Source organism: Galendromus occidentalis, unplaced genomic scaffold (assembly GCF_000255335.2).
Source record: "Galendromus occidentalis unplaced genomic scaffold, Mocc_1.1 scf7180000077485, whole genome shotgun sequence".
NCBI classification, from domain to species: domain Eukaryota; kingdom Metazoa; phylum Arthropoda; class Arachnida; order Mesostigmata; family Phytoseiidae; genus Galendromus; species Galendromus occidentalis.
Window position 1 is genome coordinate 600096 of NW_003805473.1, and position 27021 is coordinate 627116.

Here is a 27021-nt window from a genome sequence, read left to right on the forward strand (position 1 = left end):
CGCTCGTCCATACTGTCTGCTACTGAGTGCCTCAGTCGCCATCTTGAATACTAACTTTCGCCGTCGGCTCACATCAGCTGATCACGAGCGAGCCCGTTGCGAGAGAGCTCCGCGAGGAGAGCCCCGGTACTCTGTCAGTCGTCTATTCAAGGCGACGTCGGGAGGAACGACCTAGATCCGCAAGGACCCGTTCTGGTGAGATTTGCCGGTGGCGGTGCTTTGAATTCTTCGTTGTACAGTTGAAAATTAAGTTCTGGTGTCGTTCGAAATTGTCAGCCACTGTGGAGAGGTTCCGATGGATTGCCCCGATGAGAAATCCCTTGCTCTGAGCTCTAAGCTCCTCCCTCCTGCCCTCAGCTCATCTGAGTCTCGTAGGTTGCTTTGTCCGGTCTTCATCGATTCGCTATGAGAGGAAAGCGACTGAAGGGCATCCGAAGACAGGGTCTGATTCATTTTGATGGATCGAACGTCGTAAGTGGATTCCCTTCTCCCAATTCCTATCTTCACCCCTGGCTGACCGGCTCCATGGAACCTTCCAAGAAGGACATTCCGATTAAAAGTGTATCACTATATCTGTTGTTCCTCTCTCAGGGCATGTCCAAAGTCATGACTCATACTCATAGGTCATGGCCAGGGCCGCAAGAGAATCGCGGAACCCGCGTTTTCTCGCGGCATTCTGCCACGATTCTCCATGGAAAATCAATTGAGGGCGCGATTTTACTGCAATTTCGCGGCAAGTCATCGCGACAAACCCCTCGACGGGCCTAGTCGTGACTGGGGGGAGAAATTTTTGGCGGGACAACAAACAAGCCGTGATCGCGGCGTGTCGCACTGGAGGACCGTAAACTTCGCTCAGAACCCTGAGATCCCTGGAAGATCGACGCAAAGCGCTATATTATCACCGGATTCACGGGCAGTGCGGATCCTGCAAACAAATTCGCACCCTGAGTTGTGCCCCTCGGCGAACCCTCATCCGACCGTATTTCCGAGCCCGGGGCCAAGCTCAAGCATTGCTAGCTCCTCGCCAAGTCTTGTTGAGCCTCGGATCACGGTCGATTCTGAGAGCCTAAGATGAGAGTTCCCTCTGAGCTGTTCGAGGATGATACGATGGATTTATCGATACTTCAAAAAGCGGGGATACTTCCTAGCGCAGAAAGGACCGATTCCGTGGGAACTGCTGGGAATCGCGATTCCCAGAGAAATCAATTCATGATATCCTCGTCTCAAGCTAATTCGCTCATCGAGGAAATCTCCGTACACACCCACACGTGAATCAACGCACCTCGCATGTAATTAGTTGTCGTTCCGGAGGTGTCCGTCGTGAGTGACGTTCCCATTGAGCGTAAGATGACATTTCTGAGAGGTGCCCGTATCGACCATCGAAGACGTTTTCGGCCTCCTCCCTCTGACTCTGTGGCTCCCACAGTCGGAGGGGATCAAGGAGAGCGATTCAGCAAGTGCCAGGGTCCTGACCCTATCGGGTTAGCGCGGTGAAAAACAAATGGAACGATCCTCGTTGCCGTCTCTGCTATCCGCGCCGCCGTACGAGTGATTCGAGCCCGAGCTCCTCGGTGACCACCGGGATTGCTGTCGCGAATAATTACCCTTCCAAGTGGAATCTCTGCCGCACATGCATGGACTCCGAGCCGCGGTCCTGGGCTGTGCGGTTGTATTCGTGAGACATTTCCCTTCCAACCCCGGCCGCTGCCTCTGATACTCACACCACGACCGAACGAGAATCCTCACATTTTTTCCGTTCTGTTCTTCCAGAAATGACCGCTCTCTAGAGATGCTGTCCGCCCGATCACTTCTGGGCTTGATACAGAAACGTTGCATCGCGACCAATCCGACGGCTGGGCTCATTGTGATCGGTGATGAAGTGCTACGTGGTGATGTCCGGGATTCGAATGCTTACTTCACTTTAAAGAATCTACGGAGGTATCGTGTCAGCGTCAAAAGGATCAACTTCGTCGGGGATGATCTACAAGAGATCGGCGCAACGGTCAAAGATTTTTCGAGAAGGTTCGATTTCGTTTTCACGTTTGGAGGTGTCGGACCCACGCACGATGACATTACATATGAAGCAATCGCAAAGGTTTTCAACCAACGGACCGAACTCCGTCGAGAGGTGTTGGACATGTTCGAGCTATACTTCGGGAAACTAGACGAGACGAGCCCTTTGACGAAATTCGCCCGCATTCCAGAAGGCGCTGTGTCTATCGTGGAACAAGTTTCGCACAGTTCGAAGCAATTCAAGGTCTGTTTCATCAAATTGGAGAACGTCGTGATTTTCCCCGGTGTTCCAGTGTTGGTCGAGAAGCTCTTCCCCGTAGTCGTGAAACATCTGAAACTCGAAGAAATGCCCGAAATAAGCAAAGAGCTGTACCTGACGCTGGACGAGGCGAGCATCACGAAGCACTTGAACGATGCCGTTCACAAATTCAAAGATGTCACCTTCGGCTCATACCCAGAACTGTATGGGAACTATTACAAAACACGATTACGGCTAGAAGCTTCGAACGCTTCACTTTTGACTGACGTAGAATCTTACCTAGCGGAGAAATTGCCCAAAGGTACCATTCTGGATGGTTTCCTCCAACGTCCATTGGAGGCGGCTGCGAAACGTGTCGAGGTTCTGGCAGCCAAGTACGACTTCGTCCGTGAGGCCTACAACGTGGTTCTCGAGACCCTGGAGCGCTACAAACCTGAAGAGATTTGCGTGGGCTTCTCAGGAGGCAAAGATTGCATCGTTGTGGCCTTCCTCTACTATGCTGCCCTCCAAGACTACAAAGACAGAAGAGGCATCGCTGATGTCCCTCAACATTGGTTCTACGTGACATCCGGCAAGGGCCGACCCGAAGTTGATAGATTCGTCGACGATAGTTTAGCCTTATACGCGGCGAAGATGAGTACGTGTCGTCCCCCGTATAAAGAGGCCTTGCAGAGAGCTATCGACGACGGATTGAATGTCTTCCTGTTGGGCAATCGGACGGTCGATCCGAAAGGCGAGACCTTGCAGCATTTCAAGGAGACTGACCCGGATTGGCCTCGAGCCATGAGGGTTTTTCCCATACTCAAGTGGAACTACAGTCAAGTTTGGACTTTCATTAGAGAATTATATATTCCTTATTGCCCCTTGTACGATCAAGGCTTCTCGTCTTTGGGGGAGAAAAGCACCCCGAATCCAAAATTAATGTTCGTTGACGAGAGAGGCGTAACCCGCTTCAAACCCGCTCACACGTTGCAGGATGGGAGCTCAGAGCGGATAGGACGTACATAACAGTGGATGCGTAATATTGACGGGAGCCGTCGTCGAGCTTCCCCGTGATGTTCTCGAAAGTACACAATGTATGTCTGCACGGCATACTTATTTTCTTAAAATGAGTTCGTTTTTATGAAATAAATAAATATATGGGTCGGCGAGGGAATTCGCTACTTCGTTATGTACTCATCTTTGCCTTCACCATTGCTGTGACTCCGAGAAAATGCGAAATCCTTCAGCTTAGTCGGAATAACGGAAACAACGTTCCGTGCAATACTAGTGTTCTTTATTATTTACATCCACAAAGCCATCACGGAAGGGATCTGACAGCGGAATCACTCCAAGGATCGCGCTAGAACTGGTTTCAGCCATGATAGTGCACCTGGTGCGGGGCCAAGTACGGCGCCGGAGCTGCAGCCAGAGGAGCTGGAGCAAGAGCTAGAGGAGCCGGAGCTACGGCTAGGGGAGCAATCGGTGCGACGGGCCTCGGAGCCACGTAGGTGGTAGGTGCGTTGTAGAGTGCCGATCCCGTAGCACTGGCTGAGGTTCCAGGCTCATTCGTGGAGATCGACGCTCGGAAACCCGCTCCGTCGGCGATATAATTTACCTGACGGTAGATGCCATGCGGATCGGTGTAGCCGTAAGATCCTATTTTGGCACCAGCCGCGTTGGAAACTTCGCTTCGAGTTTGTCGAGTTCCGAACTCATCACGGGTGTCGTAACCGAAACTGTAAGGCTTCGAAGAGAAGACCCGATCAGCTTTGATAGGGAGTTATAGATTCCAGATACGGACAAAGGAACATTCAGGTTTGGAGAATGCCCTTTACCTGGGCGCCCGGAACGACGGCTACTGGCGCTGGTCCATATGCTAGAGGTGCAGGTGCAACGAAGGCGGCACGTGCGCAATATACGGCCGACAGAGCGAAGATGAGGACACGCTGCGAATGGGACTGTATATTCAATGCCTCTCTTGCGTTATCGCTCGAGGGCGGACTGGATCTCCAGGAATTAGGAAGTTTCGGAAATTCGATCAAAAACTGCTAGTCGCTTACCTGTGCCATGGTGTAGCGAGGCGTGATGGTAAAATTCAAGATGATTTTCGCTCGCTCTGAAAGCTTTAAATACGCGACAAACGGGAAGGAGCTATGCTCAAGCATGCGTTTTCCACTCCCCTTGAACCGCGGCTCCACGTGACGGAATCAAAGCAGGGAAAACCAGTGGCGTAATAACGTCACCCGGCGCCGAGCGCCAGCACTGCAGAAGGGCACTCTTCCGATTTTGGCATATTACGATCCGGATGGCTCTGAGCGTTCTTAGCCGAAGTTTGTTTTCAGGTCCCTCACGGGTACCTTGCATTCCGGCAAAGGCGATCGATCAAGTTTCGGGTTTCAGCCAGGCATAAGAAATCAGAGCCCGCAAACTGTTATGACCGACCGGCTGGACTTGGGGGCTATGACAGACTCTAACCCAACGAGACGGTGGGGTGTGATGTTTTCTCTAGTCGAATATGACTTCATCAGATGATGAGACCTGCTATGGGCATCGAGCACGTTCGTCAGAGTCATTCTTCCTGCTCAAATTCTGAATCGAGAGCGAGGTTTGCGCGAGGCCTAATAATTCGCCGGGGAGCAGCATCCATCGTAGATCTCTCAAAGAAAGTTACTCTCCCTGCTGCTGGATCCAGGATCCGATGGACCCAGCTTGAGTGTGAGTTGTGGTTCTTTTGTGCGATGGAAAAAGTATCTCGAGGATACTCTCGAGGAGGGGTTCCGAAGTCAAGTCTCTGTCGGAACATGGAGCAGCGACGGGAACCATTGGGCCACATCTGAATTCCAGTATGTTTGTGAATTCCCGTAATCCCACAGCAGGAACCAGAAAGTCCGACGAGAATACATAAAGCACCGTCCTATTGCAGTCCTTCATCGACTTACAGTAGTGAACCGGAATATCTTCGATTATTTCACCCTATGACAGCATGAAAAGATAAAGACATGATCCCAAACAATTCCTCAGGACTAGCGGCGGGCCACAGGAAGAAATCTCGCGAGCTATTTGTGACCCGCGGAACACGACCTTCGACCCCCGAGCTCTTTGGAATGCTTCTCTCTTGGAGCAGCGAATTATTTTCGAATTTCGGAGGTGAGCACCGGATGCGGGCGTGAGCATTTCTCTATCCGATGAATTTCCAGCTCCCAGCAGGCTCACAGGAAGCGGATCTAACCCGGAAAATTATTCTAAATGCATGAGATCGTAGTACGGAAGATGGACCGATGGGTAGCCGGGAGGTCTGAATAGCTCGCACATAACCACATGAAGCACGGGGTCGTCTCGACAAGCTGACGCTACTCCTCCCGGCGAGACCCTGGTTCGATTCCAAAATTGTCTGTCCGTGATTCTCCTTCATTCTCTCAGTCGAACGCTGAAGTAAATTCTCCCTGTCCCTGGAGACAGGTAGAATTGGCCCCGGAGATTGCGAAAATCTCCCGAGTACGAGCAATGCTCGCGCGAAAGACTTCACGCGGTACCCCCGTTCGACCTGAGGTTTAACTACGGATCACCAGGGAGAAGCTATGAGAGCCATGAGTTCTACCGCAAGGGTGACCATGCTGAAGAAATGCATCAATTTTCGGCTCCTTCAACGGTGTGCTCCGGAGCGCTTGATGGGCGTCATCCAATAAACAAAAGCATCGCCTCATGATGATGTGAGCATTCGCTGCATCGGATTTGTAGATATCGGACCAGATTGACTCGGAACGGGATCCCTCCGATTGGTATCTCGGGCAAGCTGCATGGTCGAAATCATAATTTATCTGGAAGCCGATTCTGGTCTCGAACCCCCAAGAACCGGAATATTGTACGAAATTGAACCAAGTAAGTGGAATAAGTCCAAGGCCGGTGACTGAGTAGATTCCCAACGAAACACATGTCTAGCGGCATCGGCATGACGATTGGAGGAGTAGTAGCACCGGGGAACGCATGAACTGTTTTCAGATATATCAATGAGCTATTCACTTCATACTGCAGTCGCGACCAGCTGCCTCGGCTATCTCGGACCGGACAGGAAGAAGGTAAGACCGTCTACTTGTCCAATGTCATCGGCGGCGACAAAGAGAAAAGACCCAACTCACGGGTAGAGCCTGCATTCAGTGCCCCCGAATGATACGCTAGACAGCAATTAGCTGTCCTTGAATAGAATGGTCTCCAGAAAACTGCGCACTGAAGGTGAAGATAATCTGCGGACAACCGCCACCAGCTGCCCCCGGTAAGAGAAACGATGTGGCCACTTGCTGAAGTGCTCTTCGCCGCCGTGGCTTTTGCCAAGAAAGTGAGTAGTCGAGCTTCCGACGATGCGCATCCGCGAAGAGAAGCAGATGTTAACGGGATTCCTCCACATGCACAGACGTCGACCGGATCCGCTTTGATCGCACGTATGTGTGGACGTCGCGGCCTCGTCAGCAATCTTCTAAAGTCAATACCGAAGTCTTCGGAAACTTCGATCTGTGACCATCCCTCTGCTCGTTCTTCAAGCATGAGCCCATGAATTCTCTCCGAGTTGAAGGAGTCAGGACGTGAATCTTCAAGATGAAGATCGGCCGCGCCTGCCGCCGCAGCCGGAGGTGTCTCATGCGCCGATCTGCGCCCCTGCGCTGTACCTCATTCTCTCCACGGAACTCCGGATACTCTGACCGAGTTCGAACGCTAAGCGCTGATCGTATATTTGAGGTTTGTCTGAAGTCACAAAAGGAGTAGTTCCGATCTGTGCAGCATATGTCGCGATGCATTGATCGGAGGAGCGGAGGCCCACGGTCTGAATACGGTACCCCACCCGTCCCATCCAAGAACCCGAGCAGTCCTCTCTTTTCGGCTCGACTTTGCGACAGCACCGACAACACCATGGCTCTCCCGAGCTTCTGTCCATGAAGCACCCGTGTCTGGTACAGCTGGCTAGCTTTGGCTGGCAGCTACGCCGACTAGCAGCTTGAACGCCGGCCGGCCGGCCTGGCTGCCTGTCGACTCGATGTGGTGTGATACCTTCGGGAGAGGGTCTTCGGCGAGAAGGATCCAATGCACATGGACGTGAGAGAATCGCTAGCAGTAACGCTGAAAATTGTGCTAGTGAAAAGACAGCCCGGAGCCCGCTCTTTCACTCGGTCGTACACCAGTCAGGGGGAGTTGTTCGCGCGTTCGCCGAAAATCGCCGACGGTTCCGCGCACTAGGAACATCATGGAGTTATTCTGTGGTGAACGACTGGAGGGATCCCGGAGTCCTGTCGCCCCCATCGCGCCTTGGGACAGCGCGGTATCTTCGAAACGTGTCGTTGAGAAACTTTTGTATCTTGAGGATAAATTCGCTGTCTCTCAGGACTATTTCCTCACAGTGCAGTCGGAGATAAAGCCTCACATGCGAAAGGTTCTCGCGGGCTGGATGATGGAGGTGAGTTTCTCGAGTTTTCCCCATCGCATGAGGCAACAAGTGGTGTCCGCGCGACATCTAGACCCCTGGTCGGGTGTTCTCGGTCCCCCAAAAGGCTCAGGGTCGGCTCCTCATCGGCGGAGGCTACGTCCGAGTACCTGCAGTTCCGTGCACCGCGGCACCGACTGGTCAGTCTTTGCTTTCGAGCTTCCGGATCTAGGTACGAAACGAATCTCGACGTGTCGACCGCTTTCGACTCTGCTGTGGATCGGTGTCCTGCCTTGGGACTCAAGCATCGAGGAGGTGCCCGCGCGGGACATTTACGCTCTACGGGGAATGCTCGGGACGAATTAGATACGGGAGACGGGGCTCCCCCGTATAGAGACGATTCGCAGATGATCGTAGTCCACGTCCATCGAGCCTTGACAGAAAACGGGAATCGACGCCAACCGGTTTCACTCCACGTCAGAAGCACCCTCGGCAGCCAGCTCGAAACCGTGAGTCGCCTTCATCGCGGTTCTACTCCTCCTCGCGGTAGATCGGTCGGTCCATGGTCAGAACACCGGCGGACCACTAGTCCGGCCGGCGATACGCTCTTCTGGCGCTCGACTCACGCAGATACAACGAAGACCCCGAGACGCTAGACTTCAGAATCCCGGAGGACAAGGGTCGGTCTGATGCTCCGCTGAGGTGGAGGACTCCTTCAATGTCTGTCGCGATGACGGCGCATCTCCCACGGAGGCAGACCCATTTCCCGGAATCGATCAGAGGGAGCGTGCCGTTTCTTTCTTTTCCGGGACTCCCCGTAGCCTCCCCTCTGCTCCGGAATCAGGACAGCTTCTTCTTTCTGCCGGAAAACGCGGATTCCCTGAAACAGGAGAGATCTCTCCGCGCATGAACATATGTATGTACGTCGACTTTGTCGCACTGCCGAGGCTCGAGCTGGTGAGGTTTGGCATCAGTGGTCACAGCTTGGCCGTGATTCGGACTCTGTAAATGATCAGACTGGTTTCAACCATCTGCTACGGGCAGTGGTTGCAGTGATGGCGGTGTTGGTGGCGGCGCCGATGATGAAGGCGATCATGGCAGAGGTGATGCGCTCCGACCGAGCTCCGAGTCGAACATGTAATTATCGTCAAGATTTTTACACTTCGGATCAAGGACCCGGGCCGGAGTACATGACGAGACCTATCATCATCACAACCGGCTACTTTGATTCGATCTCTAAGCAGGATGAACGGTTGCTCGGCGAGTCCGCCTCGATATCGACTCGATGATTTGGAACGATGATAATTCGTACGAACGGAACGCTTCACGCATGATAGGTGCTCAATGGTCTGCGCGAGCACATCTTCTATCCGGATGCTGACTTTTCGACTTCGTTCCAGGTGGCTGAGGAAGAGCACTGTGAAGAGTCCGTTTTTCTGCTGGCACTGAATCTCGTCGATCGTTTCCTGTCGATAGTCGACGTGAAGAAGTCTCAACTCCAACTCATCGGCTGCGTCACCCTGCTCGTGGCTTCCAAAATGAGACAATCTCGACCGCTGACCGTTGATCGACTCGTCTACTTCAGTGATTATTCCATATCCGCCTCGGAAATAAGGGTAAGTCTCGACTCGCGATTCCGCGGCTAATTCGAATGATCCGTGATGTCGGATGCTTCTCGGAAGTCCTTCCGAAACCTCTCACTGAAACAGCCGACACAGCAAGTGGTTGGACAGGCGAAAATCTAGGCAAGTCAGTTTAAAGGTTCACCGTGACTTAATCCGGTGACCTAGTAGCTCCGCTGTTAGGATACTTCCTCGGCGAAAGGTTATTCACCGGTGACGCAAAACGTCTACGCGCCTTCTACAGTTACCTGAGAGGCCCCATAAGTGAAAGGCGAATCTTTTCGGCTCAAATCAGACACATCCAAGTTTCTCTAGTCCACTGCCCCTAACCACAAGTCGAACGAGACAATCGGATGTGACCCGATGAGCGCTCTGCGACTTTGCCGGACTCGGTTCGAGGCTCTCGACGGAGCATTCTCTGAAGAGCCTCAGCCCACGCCGAGCTCTGAGCCGGACGATGCGACGTTGAGAACACCAGAAGTTGCGCTCGGGGAGCGAACTTCCGTTCCGCGCACCACCATGGGCGATTCAGACACGGCATCGGTGATCATCTTTTCGACGCCGCGATGTGCCGAACTGATATTTATTGCAACAACTCGATTGCGCGGGTCTCCCTCTGTCGAGGATTAAGTTGTGAGGGTGAGAAGACTCTGCGCTCTATCGGCCTCTTTCTCTGCTGTTTCCGATTTCAAGGCACTGACTGTCATTCGAGATCGTTATCACGTATCGGTCAGGGCAGGCCCTACGGGAATATTTGACGTTTTGTTGCTTAAGTACATCTGTTTTGGGAGTCGTTTTCGAAAAAAGTTTCTCTTGACAACTGCAGCGAGCGGCGCCGTCCTAAGATGGCGGCTAGGTCATAAGTCAGGCCCCTCGGTTGTCCACGGCTTACCATGGAGTGAAATTTTCAGTATCGGAGTACTCGCAGGAACACACATATTTATCTCACTCAGACACAGAGCCCGCGTTGAACGCGCCATCGCGGTTGCTAGCAGCATGTAAACTACCCTCCTCCGGTTTGCTCGCTTGCTTGCTGGCTGATCAAAATGCAAACTTTGGAGCCTCTTCTTTTTCTCGTGCAGCGTTAAGCGTTTACCAGAAAGTCTACAGATGTGGAGACCGCTGCTGCTATTGAAGTTAGACAGACAAACTCCGGTGCGCACTCAACGGGGTGTCGCCTGGTTTCAGGTTCAAGTCCCGGAGCAAAGGAACTCACGGCGGGAGCAAACCCTAGTTCTGTTGTCGTCTCAGATTGCAGCAAACGACTGCGCCGGTCAAGCAAAAGTTTCTAGTACGGCTAATTTTTGTTCACTTTTGTTTCAAACGACCCAAACGAGAACCCTGATGCCTCGGCTCTAGATGGCGAAATACGCCGTCATGGGTACACATTGCTGTCGTAATCCTCACACCCACAGTGAAAAAATAGGTTCAGAGGACAGCCGTAAGACCCACTTTTCGAACCGTCTCGGTCTAGGATCCCAATATAAGCTCCTGCTCCGATTTCCCTCGGGTCTTTAAAAGATCGGGAATCGGGAACGCAATCGTTCGCTCGCCTTGTCAGAAAACAAATCTCATCTGCATTCTATCAGGAACACGAGTCTATCCATCAAAAAATTCTCAATTACACTCACGTACTACAGACAAGGAGGAAGACGGGCGAGTGAGGAGAGTGGGGCCGAGGGGTTTTCGTCAGTCATGTTCATGGCCAAGCCGCTGACGACGTCTCGTTGAAGCTCACCATATGGCGTCAGACGCTAAAGTCTCAGCCAGCCTACAGGAGACCGGGTAGCCAGTCGTTCTCTCTTTCTGCGCTTCTGTCGACGTCCAGTGATGAGAACGCTTAACGATGACCGACCGATGGGCGGACCGAAGGTCTGACGGTCAAAGGCCGGAACAGGTTGTTCGCTACCTTCGTCTTCAGACCGACGATAACCTATGATGGATATCGCGGATAGATGATCCGCTATCTTCCCGACGATCAATGTACATACATACATATGGATCGCGGCTCCCAACAAGCAAAATTATTGAGAGAGGGAAACGGGGTTTCGGTGTAACATTCGATCGATGATGTGGGAACGATGGAAAGAATGCTCGTTCAGGATCAAAATCCGACCAGCTAAACGAGTCTTCATATCTTTCAGGCTTGGGAGATGGTCGTTCTGAACGTTCTCGAGTGGAATGCCGAAAACGTCCTCGCAATCGACTACCTCGCGTCGATTTTCGACGAAGTGGTCAGTCCCCCATCGATACCGGAGGTTCGGCGGAAAGCCTGTGGGATCCTCGGTCTGCTTTCCATCGGTGAGTACTGAATGAAAATACGCACACGAGTCGATTGATAGCTCGGAACCCCGTCGTTCCGTCCAGGGTTCTCGTTTCCGCCCAGGTCAGCAAGCGCTTAACAAATTTCGAATTCGATTTTCGCGAGCCACGTAGAGGAGATTTGAGCCACTCTGTAGATGATCGGGGCTATCGTGTTCGCGGCAGACGTCAATTTGGCGTCGATACCGCCGACGATAAGTCGGACTATTTCTTTCTCGTGTTGCTCGTTCTACAGCGCCGAGGAATTATTTCTTTTATTCTCTCCGTGCCGGATATTGTCTCGAGTTTCCAAACCCCGGGTTCCCAGACGAGTCAGAAAATCGATATCTTCGTTGGTGTTCCGAAATCCTATGCTCTATCGTACCGTTTGCTCACGCTCGACGTGGAACATGTTCGCTGGCCGACTTGCTCGTTCGCTCGCTGTAGTCGCTCTTCCGCAGCCGCTGCAAGCAACCGATCGGGCAGACGACCGGTCGCTCGGAGTGCTACGGAGCGGTGCGGTGCGAGCTGCACTCCATGAATAGCTCCGGCTCGAGACACCAGTCATTTCATTTTCCCCCCACAACCTGCTTTTCGACACCTGCGAACTCTCATTCCAACGAACTCAACGGTCTCTCGCCAGAGGTGGGCATCCCCACCGGTGCGGATCCGGCGGAGCGAGTTCTGCGCGATTCAACCGACGCACCAGCCGCGCGACCCGTTTCGACGAGGATGGCCGGATTATTTTTTCGTTTCGAAAGATTTTTTGTTCTCCATCGCGGGCGAGCGCCCCCTCCCCCCCTTCTCGATGAATCCAATGGAATCTCATGAGTTTTCGGTCAGAGATTCCCGATCCTTCCGGTGAGGAATCTTCCGAAAATTCCCCCGGAGTGCGCTCCGTGCATCGGTGGGATCACAGAGTGATAGTTATGCGGCCGGGTTGTAAACAGCGACCGACTAGGTGGCTCGTACTTCAAGCGGATTTATAGCTTCTAGGCCGCGCACCATGCATTCGGGTCGGCCGATGCACGGAGGTGCATGCCGCCGCATGTCTGTATGAGTATGTATTTTTCGCGAGTATATTAGAGTGGTTTATCGACAACAGTCTATTAAGAGGTTCGCTTGCGTTGTGAAGTACGACGGAGGTTTCATCGGTGCCGTGGCGAGGCGCGTGGCTCTGTTTGCTTGACGCCGCCGGCGAAATCCAATTCGATAGTTAGCCAGGGAAGCAGCTGCAAACGGAGGCAGGTTGTGCTTTCACCTGTGCTTGTCCCGGCAAGAACACGTACTACGTACGCCTGAAGGCCTCCAGTTCATCGTAGTCCACTGCAGCTTATCCTGGCCGAACTCGGCTTCATTACGGATTTCACCGCACGCTCCGCGGTGGCGCTCAGTGCTCGCGGATGGTCATGACGCGTTCGTATCACCGCGGGGGTCGTTTCCAATCTATTAGCAATAACTCGGCCGAATTCATCGGCGGATGGTCAGTCGGCGGATTCATCATCATCAAGGCTCCTGCATGGAGTGAAGCCTCGCCCGCTTCCTGCGTTGCCCAACCACGGGAATGGCCGTGAAATACTCGGGGCATTCGAAATGAAACTCAGTTCTCGAAACAGTTTCGACGCTTGACGGCCTTCGATTTCACCATCCGAATTCACCTCCGCCAGATGAGTGGCATGTCTGTCTACGAAACAGACGGACGCATGGCTCCATGCACTTGTTGCCCGAGGGCCGGATTCCTGCGTGCATTGTTCGCACATATGGGCGTCGTCGAATGCACCTTGCGACCTTCTCGAGTGCACGGGGGTCGCATGCTCTGTCGTATACATGCGGGCTGGCCAACCGGCGGGCAGGCAGGCATGCAACCGGGCAGACGAGCGAGGAGGCGACGATTTGATTCCACAAATTCCAAATAGTTCGAGAGGCCCTCGCATTGCATTTAGATTGGTATGGAGATAAAAACCACGGCGCTTCGTGCGAGCTCGAAAAAATTTTGCGACTCATGGTCGCATGCCGACAGTCTGAATCCATGACGAGCGAGGCTGTCATTGGAAAGGAAATCAGTTACAAACGCATGCTTTCGATAAATACCCCGCTCGATGCCGACTCCGAAAATAGCAGCAAGAGCACTGGGAGTGTTTGAGGAAGGAGAAAGAAACATAAAAATCCGCTCCCGGGACAACGACGACCACGACGATGATGGCGTCCGATTCAGGCCGTTCCAAGCGGTGGGACTCGGGTTGAGAGACGAATGGAAGCGAAAAAAAAATACGTTCTTCCGTTGTGACCGCGACTTGAACCCGACTCGACGGCCCAGGTGGTGGGAGACCGAGCCCGGTGCGTTGTACGTTGGGTACGTTGCCTTTTGACGCTACACTGCATTCGGAGTCAACCGTCGGGGAATCGGAGAACAGCTGAGGAATCTCGGATGTTCCTCTTCATTCCCCCTCAGCTTCAATCAGAGCCGTTCCAAACCAGTGAGAAACTATCGCCCGTCGAACACTCGAGCGTTGAGTATTCACGAAATACGGAACGTTCTCTCGGAAAACACTCCCATGCGACCTGCCGTCAACGCCGGAGCGTACAGCTCGTGAATCGGATCGAGTTTCTGAACGCAGACGCATTATCTCTGCCGTGTATGTCGTCTTCGCAGACTTAAAGGGAAACGGTTTCCGGACCAGAGCCGTTGATGAGCCGTTTTGAGGTACATCTAGAACATTTTGAGGGCTCGTCTCATCAGCCGGAGTCCATCTGGCGTTCTCTTCTCTTACAAAGCGTCCGCAGTGTGTCCCTTCGTCTCGTCTAGTGTAGGAAGGATTTTATTTTCCAACGGGTGAATTTTGCTCCTGCGCTACCCTCGCCAAGACTGGGCATCGTGAATTGCTCCGTACCGACAGCCATCGATACAATACTTGAGCAGCTCGCTGAGCGGTCACGCGTAATACGCAGACGGTCGTCATAGAGTCGTGAGTTCTTCCCGGCTTTCGATTTGCGTCGCTAGAGTGCCCGTACAACGAGCTCGGAGACCCGCACGTCGCAACGGCGACTCAAGCGACTAACGTCGCTGTTGTCGTTGTTGAGGAACCGTTAGAGTTTGATTTACGTGTCGATCATGGATCACGACGTGGTACTGTGCGCAGTGAGTTGACTCGCTCGTCGTCATGCACGATTCGCACAAACAGATACAAGCTCGAGCGGCTGCGGCGGCCGCGACGGTCACCAGCAAACACGCACGTTCGACCAGATGACAGAGGAGCCGGCTGCCCGGTTTCCGTATGAGAACAATTGACACTGTGCGAGCGTACGTACGACGGAAGCCACTTTTCATAGCAAGAAACCAACCGTTCATTCGTCGCGGCTGCTGTTGCTCGATTGTTTCAGAGCTTTCACTCACCCCAATGGGATTGAATTTAAATCACGGTCGTCAGAGCACGCAATGACTTGCCCGGACAAGTTCCGGTCGAGAAGGATCGAAATTTTTGAATTTAGTTCGATTTACAGTATTCCAGTTTCGCCCCGGGATTTCTCCTTCCGCCTCTAGTTACCGAGATGTCATCGATGACACTGAGCTCCGGGGGAGAAACTTGTTTGTACGGCGCCAGATGAACTTGAACTTCAGCTCGCTCGCTGTCTCGTCGTGAATTCGCCGCGGACGGTGACGAGTTCTTTGATCACGTTTTACACGTCGTAAAATCTCGGCTATTCGGGGGCACCACTGCAGTGGTAGTGACCGATAGTCGGAGGGCCATGCAGCCGCCACCTGTTACGCCCCATTAGGGGACCCTGATCGGAAATGGGTCATTTAAATTACGAGAAGCGTCTGGGTCGACGATTGACGGTACCCAACTCCGCTCGAGAGACACGGAGATCAGGCGTTAGCTCGCATATGTTCATCGTAGACATGCCTTGTTCACGTCGCGGACGCGTCCCACGAAAGCATTCTGAATGGGACATCCGTTCGAACGAGCTCGGAACGGTTGAAATTCTCGGACTCGTTTCGCTCCGACCCGACGAACTTTCGAGAGCCGGTTATCCGTTGGTTTCTGTTCGACTCGAAGTTGACTTTCGGCCTCACTGAGCTCTCGAAGTCCGCCCACGTCGTCTGTCGCTGAAACGTTGATCGTCCTCTCAGGATTCCGATGGACTCGTGCTCTCCCAGGACGGCATCGTGCGGCATATGTGCGGTCGAGCGCCGCCAGCCATGTCTTGATGCTCAATCGGCGTGGTGTATTTTCTCTTTGTGTGTGATGGTCCTTCAGGCAGCGTTTGACTTTCCCTCTGTACGCGAGGCCTCCGTACACCAAGCGACAACGTTAGCGTGGTTCAAATGCCAGGTGCTACGACTGTTCTGTGAACTGTGTGCGGGATTTAAACATGGCGTCAATGCAAAGACTACGTCGAGCGCTGTCGTCTACATACGTCGACAGATGGTTTGTTGCTGGCGCTCCGGCGGCCGCGGCTATGGACAGTACGACGACGACGACTTCTACCGGCGTCGATCTGGTTCACTCGACGACGTCAAGGAGCTTCCGGACAGATGGGTCGGCTGCCGGACCGCTCACTAAGTTAATGTTCGCTTTTGGGTGCGTTCGAACTACACGAGAGAGAAAAAAGAACAAAGTCCGAGGGGGCGATGAGTAATCATTTTTCGAGTGCATTCTCCCGTCATTCAGAAAATTCATTCAGCATTAGCGACCTCAACGTTGATTGACGTTTGAGCAACGCCAGCTGAACTTCTACTGTGATTCGAAGGAGCTCCGACCCTCGGTGAGCAGGAGGTCCCGAGCCCCGACCCGAGCTCGTCTGGCCCTTGCCGATAACGTGCTTAGATTTTTTCGGCTCGTTCCCTCGCCCTCTTCTGTTCTCCGACGGTCCGAAATCTGTTTCTCCCAAATCTATTCATGCACGAAAAACATCCTCATCCAGCTTCCGTATCCTTTACGGAAGCCGCTCGTATCGCGTATCGATAACGCTAATCATCGTTAGCGCGATTGCCGTCGAAGCTCGGTGGCTACTGACAGACAGACAGAGACAGTGACTAGCTCAATCATTCGCTCACTCTGACTCAGTCAGTCGGCTGATCCTTCGATATAGCGGTAGTTCTGTGACCTAATGATTGACGTTCTCGGAACCGCGGTCTCCCCAGAGTCGAGCCGACCTTGCCCGATCGCTGCATCGAGGGTTAGCATGTCACGAGAACATACAGGGTCCAGCTCACGCTAACGTCAACATCGCGACTACGAGCGAGTGAACGAAGAGAAGCATGCAGAAATCACCGACCTTGTGAGCCGGAGCTACGCCAGGGGCGCCCCATGACTTGGCGAAGACGACTAGGACTTCGGCAACGACGCCATATGGTGTCCACTATGTTCGAAAAAGACAACAGCGGTGACGTCGGGCTCAGCATCTGCTCTCTTCGTAGCGGTACTTGACAAAACTAGGTTACCACCGGGCCGCCGAAAAGCAGCATTTTTCCGAAGGCAGACCGTCTCGTGTCCGCCATGGCCCGCCGCTGCTTCAATTGGATTCATTCAAGCAAAAGTATGAGGGCCAGGAAATGTTTACGACCCGAACTGGATGAGGCTTTCTATGACTTACGGCCGCCGTCCCGGCAGCGAGTACAATCGATGCATGCTTTCCTATGTGCTTGTATTCGCTCCGATCAGGGATCTTTCCTACGAATGCTGGCTTTTCACAAGAAAAAGGGCCACAGTCGGCTTTATATTCCTCCCGGTCCGGGCACTTCTCGACCGTAGTCGCCGCTTTCGCGTTCATTGTGTACTCGTGGGCTTTTAAAAATGCCCTCAAAACCTAGGATCGAGACCACACAATGGCCGAGCTCGTACTCTTGCATTCCTGGAGACCATCTGGCTTCATCGTCCTCGAAGGCGGCGGCTTCAGCAGCGCCGGAGCGGAGGGCAACCCATGACTTCAGCGAGTTCGAAGAGTCTGTAAGCTGCAGGGAGAGTCGATGGCACTCGCTCCACTCGCTTGATTTTAATCGGACAGCACCCGGCGAACGTGGGCACATGGAATTGAGGTTGCCGACTTATGCATCGGTAGAGGCAGCAGCGGCAGAGCACATATGCTTGGTGGATGTCGGCCGTCGGAGTGGCGTTCGTGTTAATATTGAAGGTAGAAGCCTGATTGCGTGCGCGAATCGTATCGAACTCGTAGAAACGCGCGGCCGGAGAAGCGGGTCTGGCCCCTTCCGGGAGGAGAACATGAGATTGTGAAACATTAAATGCCTACCCAGTCGCTCTCTTGTTGACTGCCTCCCTTCACAAGCGACTCCTCCAGCGCTGTCTACCTCCGCGACAAGGGTAGGGGCGAGAAATGCAGCAAGAAGCGGCGGCACAAGAAGACGAAACCTGAAGGGCCGAGGGTGTTCACCCCGAGCTGGAGGCACGTCGCACAAAATGACGCAAGCCAAACAGATAATCAAAACACGAAATCACAATTTATCGAGAATCCTCTCTGCAAGAGAGCCCCAGAGACCTGAGGAGCGCCTTCCGCATATTCTACGGTTGCGCCACACAAACTATTCATCACAGACACACTCGGTCGAAACTACGCCTCGATTTTCTGTGGAGGGGTTTCCCGATTGCACAAGAAACTTCCTGTTCCGTACCAGGGATCGCCTTATCATTCCGTATCGTGCGAGGGCAGTCGTCTCCATGCGGACCGAAATCCTAACTTTGCCGATCGTTCGATTACAGAAAACGCTTTCATGTATCATAAGCCCTCACTTCTGGCCGCGGCCTGCGTCGGCGCAGCGATCAAAGGATTCCATTGGTGCCGGACACTGGTCTACCCCGACCACCATTTCGACAAGCTGATTGTCGCTCTCAGCTCGATAGTGAACCTAAAAGCGGTAAGCTTGAGAGGTCCCCTCTTCTGCTCCATCATTCCTTTTCCTTGGAGTCGGTTGCTCCGATGAATTCGCACCTTGAAATCTCCGCAACCCCTCAAGTATAACTGAATACCGTCTCTTTCACGCAGGAAACTGTCGTTCGCTGCCTCATGGATATCGATGCCCTCGTGACGGTGCCTAGTTCTCCATATGCGGCTCAAGCGAAGAGCTCGCCTCCGAAGCCAGTGCCACCGTCTGGGAACGCGTTCCTCAACCAAGAGCAAAGTGCGGCTAATCCTGCCGATTGCACCACCCCGACGAATCAAGAGGTTGTGAAATTTCAGCCTGAGACACCAACAGACGTTCAAGATGTCGATTTCTGAGGGACCAGGCTCCCGAGGAGGGATTGAGATAGGAAACAGCCCGTTTAAATTTGTTACATAGCTCATAATATATAATCCTAGACAGATCATACAATATACCTAAATCGACGCAACTTTCACTTTCGGAATTATTTCCATTTGAGAATAAGCGACGCTACGAATGTTCGTGAATCGAGCTTAGCCTCGCGGAAATATTCCTCCGTCGGATTCCTCAAATGCAGAACCTCATGTGCTCGCTGCGGAAATTCGAATCCTTCATAATTATCTCCCATAGGGAGATACTTGATTGCGTTCTCGGAGGGTTTGAACTTGAAAATTCACTCCTATCATTTCGAAGATTGATCGACACTAATACGATCCCGAACCTGGAGCTCTTCCGAGGTGCTCCAGAGGTACTGAATAACAGGATGTTCCCTCGAACCAGGTACATATGTGTCAAGGGCTCGAAGCTTCGGATCGGATGCGCTCATGATCAATATTTATTGTTTTCGGATTTCCCAATGCGATTCCCAAAAAAACACATATACAGTATATATATCGCTTTTTCAGACTAGGTATTCGAAAAATTATGGATTGCTGTTTTGCGTTCTCGGATAATATATGAGCGATTGGTGAATTCGCTTCCTGAATCTGATTTCATCTTTGCAAGACGCATAATACGGTATCCCAAGATCCAAGACAGCGGAACAAGGGTCGAAACAGACGTCATTCCATAGCTCCCCCTTCTTCCCCGACATGTTATCGAGAGATCTAAGTTGCAGTCCAGATAGAATACAGTACCGCCCTCTCCGCCAGCTGACGAACCTATTTATTCTCCTCCTGGATGTTGTCTCCAATTGTTTCGATTGAGAATATTCTTTAGGGGCTGTATCATGGTGAATCTCTTGGATTGGCCACTGAGACGCCTCTCTCACGGTACACTAGTCGGTAAAAATTTCTCGACTTGACTTATTGATGGGAGCCTTGAGTGGGACCCCTCATGTTACGAGTGGCTATCTAGTTTCGTCGTATGAGGAATCGTCAGCCGCACTGCGTAGCTCAGATGATCACGTTTTTTAAAGTTGCATGCTGCACCCGGATAGCGTCGAGAAAGACCCGGAATCTTGGAGCTGAGCGTACGCGAATAAGTAGTACATCAGTCGACTGTGTGTAACTGAGATGGATTGGCCGAATAAAAAAGATTCGAAAGGATCGCATTCGGTATTCAATTTCTCGGTCTGATCTTCTGATCAGATTGTGCAGGTAGGCAGTCAACTCTCTAGGCTAGGCGGTCCCATGACCGGGATTCCGTATGTACAAGTCAATTCGAAATTGAAGACGTGCCACTCCGAAATCAGGAAACTTATGAAAATTATACCATCTCTGCTATTCGTCCGGCTCCGTATTTCAGTTTTCCTCGATTCCAAGGGGAAGGACCTCCACCGGCTCGCTTGAGCAGGGGCGGATGCAGCTTTTTTCCCTTGGGGGAGGGGGGGGCAAGTCATATTCTCAGGGGGAAAAGAGCCGAAAATGATGACGCGTAACCTCGCGGCCCATGCTTTAGCACAGGGATCGAAGAATCGTGAGCTCCCCCCCCCCCTGGATCCGCCACTGTGCTTGAGTCCTTCTCGATTCTTTGCGGGCGATTTCTAAGGGTCCACTAAAGACGGGCACAGACAAGAGCCGGAGATAGCTTGAAATTGTGCCATGGGAGTCTTCGAAAGGAGTTTCGGGAGGCTCGAGAAATCACTGAAGTATCTTGCTAATCATGATGATCGATGCGATTCGGCTGAGCGCTCCACTGCCAGCCGCTTTAATCGTCTCCATTCACTTGCGAATTCATCAGTCATTTTCCCAGAGACTACGAGAAAGGCTGCAATCTGGCTCGCCGTTCCACGAAAATCCGGTTCGTTCCATAGTTTCTTGTTGGTCAAGTGCGATCAGAAAACGTCTGCTCTGTCGAAATTCCTGCTTCCATGGGGGAGCTCCGCAGAAACCTTCTCTTCTTTCTCCTTTGTATCGTCTTCTGAATCCAACGAACTCGGTCCTGATCCACCCTGAAAACTGGAAATAATCTCTTGCGAGCCGCAGTTTAGCGGTCTCATGTCAAGGGGCATTTTTTTGCATTCTCACGGAACAATCGGTATGGAGGAGATTGATTCATGGACGATGAGACGCTGGGACGAATAGCGGCTCACTCCCTGCCTCGAAAAACACAATCGAGGGGGGAGATGCATGATAGCGGCTCTACGAAAGTCGGTGCGGAGCCAGCCAGTCAGTCAACCGTTCGCGTCACTTCCTCCGATTCCGCCAGTCAGAGGTCAGTGGACGGCTGTCAGTCTTCGAAGATGTGATCGATCGATGGACTATTCACGGGTCGGAAGATAGATAGATATATGAAGAAAAATAATAAGCACAACAAGACAGGCAAAACAAAGATACACCCTGGAGCCAAAGTAGATTGGCTGAAGAAGTAGTGAGAGGCGGATAATGGTCAAAAGCGAACAGATATGAGAGGATATGGCCAAGCGCTTCGCTCATCCTCTGCCTCCCCCAAACATATCGGCTATTGTGAGACGCGCTGGTCAAACAGCGTCGATTGAGCTGCCAACACTCATTCACGCGACTGCGAGTCTTCTGTATCCGCCTATCGAGCCGCCTTTGCGTTGAACACAGGTTCACAATCTGACCCTCGGAAGCGTGGGGGCGAAGAGAAAGTACCGCTAGGAGCCAAAACAGAATTTACAGCGGGCTGCACTCCCCATCGGCGAGCGGCCGAGAACAATAGAAGTCTGAAAAGACCTTTCAATAATAGACCACGGCAGATCAGTGTCCGGATGGATCTGCGGGATTAACCTCCGCGCAGGAGCGGAGAAGCAGGAAACGATGGTGGTAGTGGTGATGATTATGACGACGCCGAGAACTGAGAATGTGTGCTCCGTTCTCAGATTTGCCACATCGTTCGTGGCAAGGAAGAAAGCGATTGTTGCCACACTGGATGAGCGCAGATATTATAGTGAATGGTCCCGTAAGGAAGGGTGAATGAGAGATGGAGGTAGCGACGCGGACCATAGATGCGATTCCATTTAAAAGAAAGATGATGGGGAGATTTAGCGAGCTGTCCGGGAAATCATCCGTGTCCTGGTGTAAACTGAAACTTGTTTGGAGCGTCCACGCTTCCGTCGCAGCGGTAGCGGCGGCGTGTCATCGAAGCTCATCGTCGAGCCTATAGCACGCTCGGGCACGGTCCACCATAATCCGGACCCAGCCACGCAAACGCTTTATCAGACGCTCCGTATCACGACTCACGACCCACAAGATTAAAAAATATCATCCCAGCGGCCAATCGGATGTGCGCACCCCGTTCAATAAGTCACTCAAGCAGTCCATCAAGTTTTGGAATAAAATGCTTTTCGTTGTCTTTTACACCGACCGCTTAGCGCTATGGGTTCGGACCATGACACGTGAACACGAGTTGCGTTTCCGACTGCTGCCCGATCTGTCGATCGGCTGGCCGGCCGGCCGGCCGGCCGGCCTGTCGGTCGGTGGGTCGCTTCGTTCGACCATCCATTTGAAATATCGTTCGACATGCGAACTTGTTCAAATCGCTTTCAAAGAGAAAATCTTCTTTGGATTCCGCCGCGAGCCGTGGGTTTTGCCTTCTATTCTTTTTGATTGTAATTCGCTTCTAGTCGACGTAAGCCGCTTCTAGCTTTTTGTTCCGGCTCTCTTTCTAACTATATCAACGAACCCGCGGTCATGGAAGAGAGCCGATCGCTTTCGCATTCAGTGATTAGCGAGGCAAATAATTAACAAACGAATTCTCGATTCAAGTGAAGAGAAGAGGAAAACGCGAGACGCACTTTATAGAGTCAAGTTCCAATTCAATCCATCACAAGAGGAAACGCACTGAGCCTGGCAGAGTCGTTGAAGCACACATCTCGAGACATCCATTTTCAAAATCCTATTCTGGGAACGACCCGATCAATCGTTCCGCTCATCCCCACGGTGACTCACCACCGCCCCGGGAGCGGAAACGCTCCGTCAATAAATACTACGATCGCTGACCTGCAGCGTATGCTCCTGAAGACTTCCAGACGACTTATGCAGGAGTTCACCTGCCTGAGAACTAAACCTAAGCGATATCGGGCAGCAGGCGCATTGTTGTCCCCATCGATCAAGCGGGCTTCGGGAGAAGATTCATACTTTTCCGAACTATGTATGTACAGGCCATTTCTTTCAGATTTCCCCTCCCGGAAAGCGACTCGCTAAAGTCCTACCTAGGCGGTTTACTGTACAGATTCCTCGACGGGAGCGGAGGAACTATTGGCTAGCTGAAAACGTTGGCAGAGATCCAGTCTGAGGAACTTGATACACGGTGATAGATACCGGGCTGATACTGCTTCGCGCAAGAATATCCAGCGGAAACGACCCCAATCAGGTACCACACTCCGTTGTCGTTGAACATGAGAGGGCCACCCGAATCGCCCTGGCACGAATCCCGTCCACCGAACTCGTACCCCGCGCACATCATCTCCGGATGAATGCGCAGGTTTATGCCTTGTTTCCTGTGCCAACGTTCGCACTGCTCGTTCTTCATGACGGGCACCTGGACATTCTGGAGCGTCCGAGGTCGGAGCTTCGAGCCGGGCTCGACGGCGCCCCAACCCGCAACCGTCGCCGTGCGTCCGGTGAAATCGGCCCCCTTCTCAGGTATACAGATCGGCATGATGTTCTCTCGGTACTGGACCGGACGATCGAGAACCAAAATGGCGACGTCGTAGCGATCTGCCTGAGGAGTGAACTGGAAGTTGGGATGAACTCTGATCTGCACGACGTTGAACTCTTCATTTGGCAATTCCTCGAGGTCCGAGTTGAGCACTAGGTCGCCCAAGATGACCTTGATCGATTCCGCGCTCTTGGCTTTCGCGACGCAGTGTCCGGCAGTGACGACATGCTGCCGACCGACCAAGGCTCCTCCGCAGCGACTTCCCGCCACGAGAATGAACGCTTGCCACGGGAACTCTCCGAATTCTGCATCATTACCGCCGACAATGCGACTCACGCGACCCCCGCTCCGGCCGCAGTAAGGATCGTTCTTAACTGGTCCGAAAACCGGTGGTTGGATGATTTTCTCCGAAGGATGATCGCAGCAGTACTGCAGCAGACTTCCACTGCACGCCTTGACAGGCTTACCGCCGGACATGAGGCAGCTAAAGATCATCCCGCATTTCTGACCCATATCGCATCCATCGATGTCGTTGTTGAGTCGTCCGACGATTCTCTGACTGAAGGGCCGCCTCACGAACTGCAAGAAGTTGCCCTTGCCGGATTTCGAAGCATAACGGGACCTCATTCGCCAAGAACTTCGTTTGCTCGTAGTTCGTTGACGGTATTTCATGATGGGCTGGTCAGGCGTTTGAGGTGCCATGGGGTCGAGGAAAGGTACCGTTTCGGAGTTGTACTGAGCGGCGACATCTGTCACGAAGATAAGAATGGGCAGGTAGTGCAGGGATAAGAGGACTTGCATCATCGACCTCAGACAGCCAGCATCCCAACGGATGGCCTGAAAGGAGGAATGAGACAATCATTAATGGAAAATCTCCGGGAACGACGGGTAAACGGTTGCCCTCAGTCTCTGTACGCTAAAACTGTATTCTACCCGATTCGAGCAAGCGATCCCCACTAAAGACGATAATTATTCCCCTTCATAAGCCCGCGTTACTCTATGAGACACCCGTGAGGCGCAGATTCACAGCTGATTTCTTTATTCATGAGCTGATCGGGATTCGACGGTCGGCCTGCGCGGCGTATCGATGATTCCGCGAAAAAAAAATCCTTTACATTGGTTCTCGAAGGTGACACTGTACTTAGATCGACGAAGAATAAAACCGTCGTTCGACGCGTCACGCTGATAACGTTGAATGATATCGTCGAACGGATATCTCCTCTTGGGGAGCCGGTTCTTTTCTCATGGCAAGATCTCCTGAATCGCTCCGATCGCGCCAGTAGACCCTAGATTCAATGTCATCGTGACAAACTGGGAGGCATTCGGATCATCACTCTGGAGAGCGGATTCTCCTTCCTGATGCCTCGGTCATCACGTTGCACGCTAATAAGAGAACCCTCGCGTCACGCCACCATCTGGCGCGATTCTAGTCTATCAATATCCTCTCGTGCCTTCCCCAAGTGAACAAGTTGGAGCTTCGCGGTGCCGCGACATTTATTCGTCGAAACTGAGATGCATGCGTCCACTACGGCAGGAAGCGAGAAATCATTTGCGATTAGCGGTCACAAAAATGCACGATCGGCTCCACGAATCGCGGTTCCATCCACAGCAGATTCAAAGCTTCTGGCCTACATCAGTCAATTCGCGGAATCACATCGCCGCACAAGATTCAACAGAATCGATCCAAGGAAGGAAGCTCAATGAGGTTCCACCGCCGAGATCTGGGTCCTGGAGAGTTCGTACAGAATCCCGGGAATTTTGAGACTGCCGCTCTTGCGGGAACTACACAAATGAGCGAAAAAGTTTGGAACGGAAAAATACCATCAGTCATCGAACGGATTAGCGTTATCGCTCAGAAAGTGAAGCTCACGCGTCCTTCGATGAGATAACCCGCGGAACAGGAAAAGGAAAAATCACTATCAGATGAGGATGCGCGAGCGAGCCACCCGTAAGCGAGGAGCCGAACGATCGAGCAAGCGAGTGCCGACGCACAAAATAAACACGCCAACCGATTCACTGATCCGATCGAACAACTTCATCTGCCGTGGCAGTGTTTGCGATCAGCAGAATCTTCGCCTTATTTCGCCGAGTTAGGTCATGTCACTTCTGATTCGAGGGCGGAGACCTCGAGTCGAGGAGTCATCCTCCCGATCAAATTCGTTGGCAGACCGCGCTTCTGACAAGTGCTCCGTGAGTCCTCTCTACCGTATGGAGAAGTGGCGTGATTCCGGACACAGACGCATTCCGACGAGGGAGACGTGCATCAATTTCCATCGGTTTCCTTCGGTGCCGTCACTCGTTCACCCATTCATTGAATCATTCGAGCGAGTAGCTCTGCAGGTGAATTCAGGGTGGCCGGACAATAGTTTCGCATCCGACAATCACATGAAGGCATGAACTGATGTAACAATTCGACTCGAGGAAGAATTCATTCCCGTTGCTTGAGATGAACGCGTCCGAGCGTTCACAAGGATCGTCGGCGGCTCGTTGCCGAGGGCAAACGCTAGCCCTGATGGTAGAGCAAGGTGCGCCATTCAACAATGAAAAGACGTGTCTACGATGCCGCCGATCCGGTGATCTCAAGGAGCAGCACCAGCAGCACTTTGTAGCCCCAGTGTTTTCCTCTAAGCCGTGACGAAACCAAAAATATGAAAGGAGCTCTTGGATAAGCAACGCCTCGTCGAGCCCTTCCAGACGGAGATGAACCGCTCCGATGCCCGTTCAGGGAAGAGCGCCTGTTTTGCGAATTAAAAAGAGCTTCGATAAGAAGCTCGGAATCACGCCTTTTTAGAGTGCACCCAAGGATTGCAGCCCTCTGCTGCAACTGTGTTTCGTCATCACTTCACGGGCAAACCAGGCGTCGTCGGCTCTTAGGAACGGTGACGGTTCACCGCTCTTCGTGACAGTGATGTGCCGGACTGTGGATCCGATCGCGAAACATCTCGCTGCCATTTTCGAATTTGGTGTCTTGCGCCGATTCTTCGCGTTAGTCGGGATCTTGGCAGTGAACCGATATTGTCCTCGGCCGGGGTAGGCAGCTGATACTGAATTCACTCGGATTGAGCAGGGTTTCCGGGACGATTTGACTCCGGCCCGTCGAGAGGCTTCGGAAGGTTTCCGGAAGGAGCCAGGCCGCCAGTGAAATCGAGCCAGCGGCCCCATACATGGTCGGGGTAATCGACTCAAATCTCAGATCTGCTTATGATTCACGGATGCCCACGATAACCATCGGGCTATCCGTCGGTGGATCCCACTACGGACATCCCATCGTCGCGCTGCAGTAGAATCTTCAGCATCGAGAATTCTTCACCTTGCATGTAGTAGACCTGAGCTACATTGGCGAATCCATCTGACAACCGGTATTCACGGTGAACTGTAAACATGCGCCAAATATGTATATATTCCGGTGGGAAAACTACCCATCAGAGAGATAGGCGCGGCAATCATCGTTGACAGACGCTCGAGCCCCGCCAGTGTTGTCGCCAACCCG

The 27021-nt window shown here is 52.5% G+C and overlaps 4 protein-coding genes across 5 annotated transcripts; 2 read left to right on the forward strand and 2 right to left on the reverse strand.

The window, feature by feature from the left end:
* The first annotated feature begins 61 nt into the window (after nucleotides 1-61).
* LOC100900641 (FAD synthase) lies at nucleotides 62-3432 on the forward strand. 2 transcript variants are annotated; one of them, XM_029112199.1, is made up of 3 exons: nucleotides 71-195; nucleotides 1771-2022; nucleotides 2205-3432. In XM_029112199.1, exons 2-3 carry the CDS (start codon nucleotides 1977-1979, stop codon nucleotides 3278-3280), a joined length of 1122 nt encoding a protein of 373 aa, XP_028968032.1. In that variant the 5' UTR covers nucleotides 71-195; nucleotides 1771-1976; the 3' UTR covers nucleotides 3281-3432. The 2 variants fall into 2 exon arrangements, with proteins under 2 accessions (XP_018496003.1, XP_028968032.1); XM_018640487.1 differs by having other exon boundaries at nucleotides 62-195; nucleotides 1771-3432.
* Nucleotides 3433-3626: 194 nt separating this feature from the next.
* Nucleotides 3627-4323, reverse strand: LOC100901699 (cuticle protein 16.8-like). The gene is made up of 3 exons (XM_003745832.1): nucleotides 4315-4323; nucleotides 4090-4200; nucleotides 3627-3998 (listed from the first exon to the last, which is right to left on the reverse strand). Exons 1-3 carry the CDS (start codon nucleotides 4321-4323, stop codon nucleotides 3627-3629), a joined length of 492 nt encoding a protein of 163 aa, XP_003745880.1.
* Nucleotides 4324-7418: 3095 nt separating this feature from the next.
* Nucleotides 7419-18884, forward strand: LOC100900785 (G1/S-specific cyclin-D3). The gene is made up of 5 exons (XM_003745746.1): nucleotides 7419-7697; nucleotides 9065-9280; nucleotides 11431-11587; nucleotides 18307-18461; nucleotides 18590-18884. The coding sequence occupies exons 1-5, from the start codon at nucleotides 7488-7490 to the stop codon at nucleotides 18821-18823; spliced, it is 972 nt and encodes a 323-aa protein (XP_003745794.1). The 5' UTR covers nucleotides 7419-7487; the 3' UTR covers nucleotides 18824-18884.
* A 4248-nt stretch (nucleotides 18885-23132) lies between these two features.
* On the reverse strand, nucleotides 23133-26914 carry LOC100901843 (serine protease 33-like). Its single transcript, XM_029112162.1, has 2 exons — nucleotides 26789-26914; nucleotides 23133-24368 (listed from the first exon to the last, which is right to left on the reverse strand). Exons 1-2 carry the CDS (start codon nucleotides 26912-26914, stop codon nucleotides 23133-23135), a joined length of 1362 nt encoding a protein of 453 aa, XP_028967995.1.
* Between the last annotated feature and the right edge of the window lie 107 nt (nucleotides 26915-27021).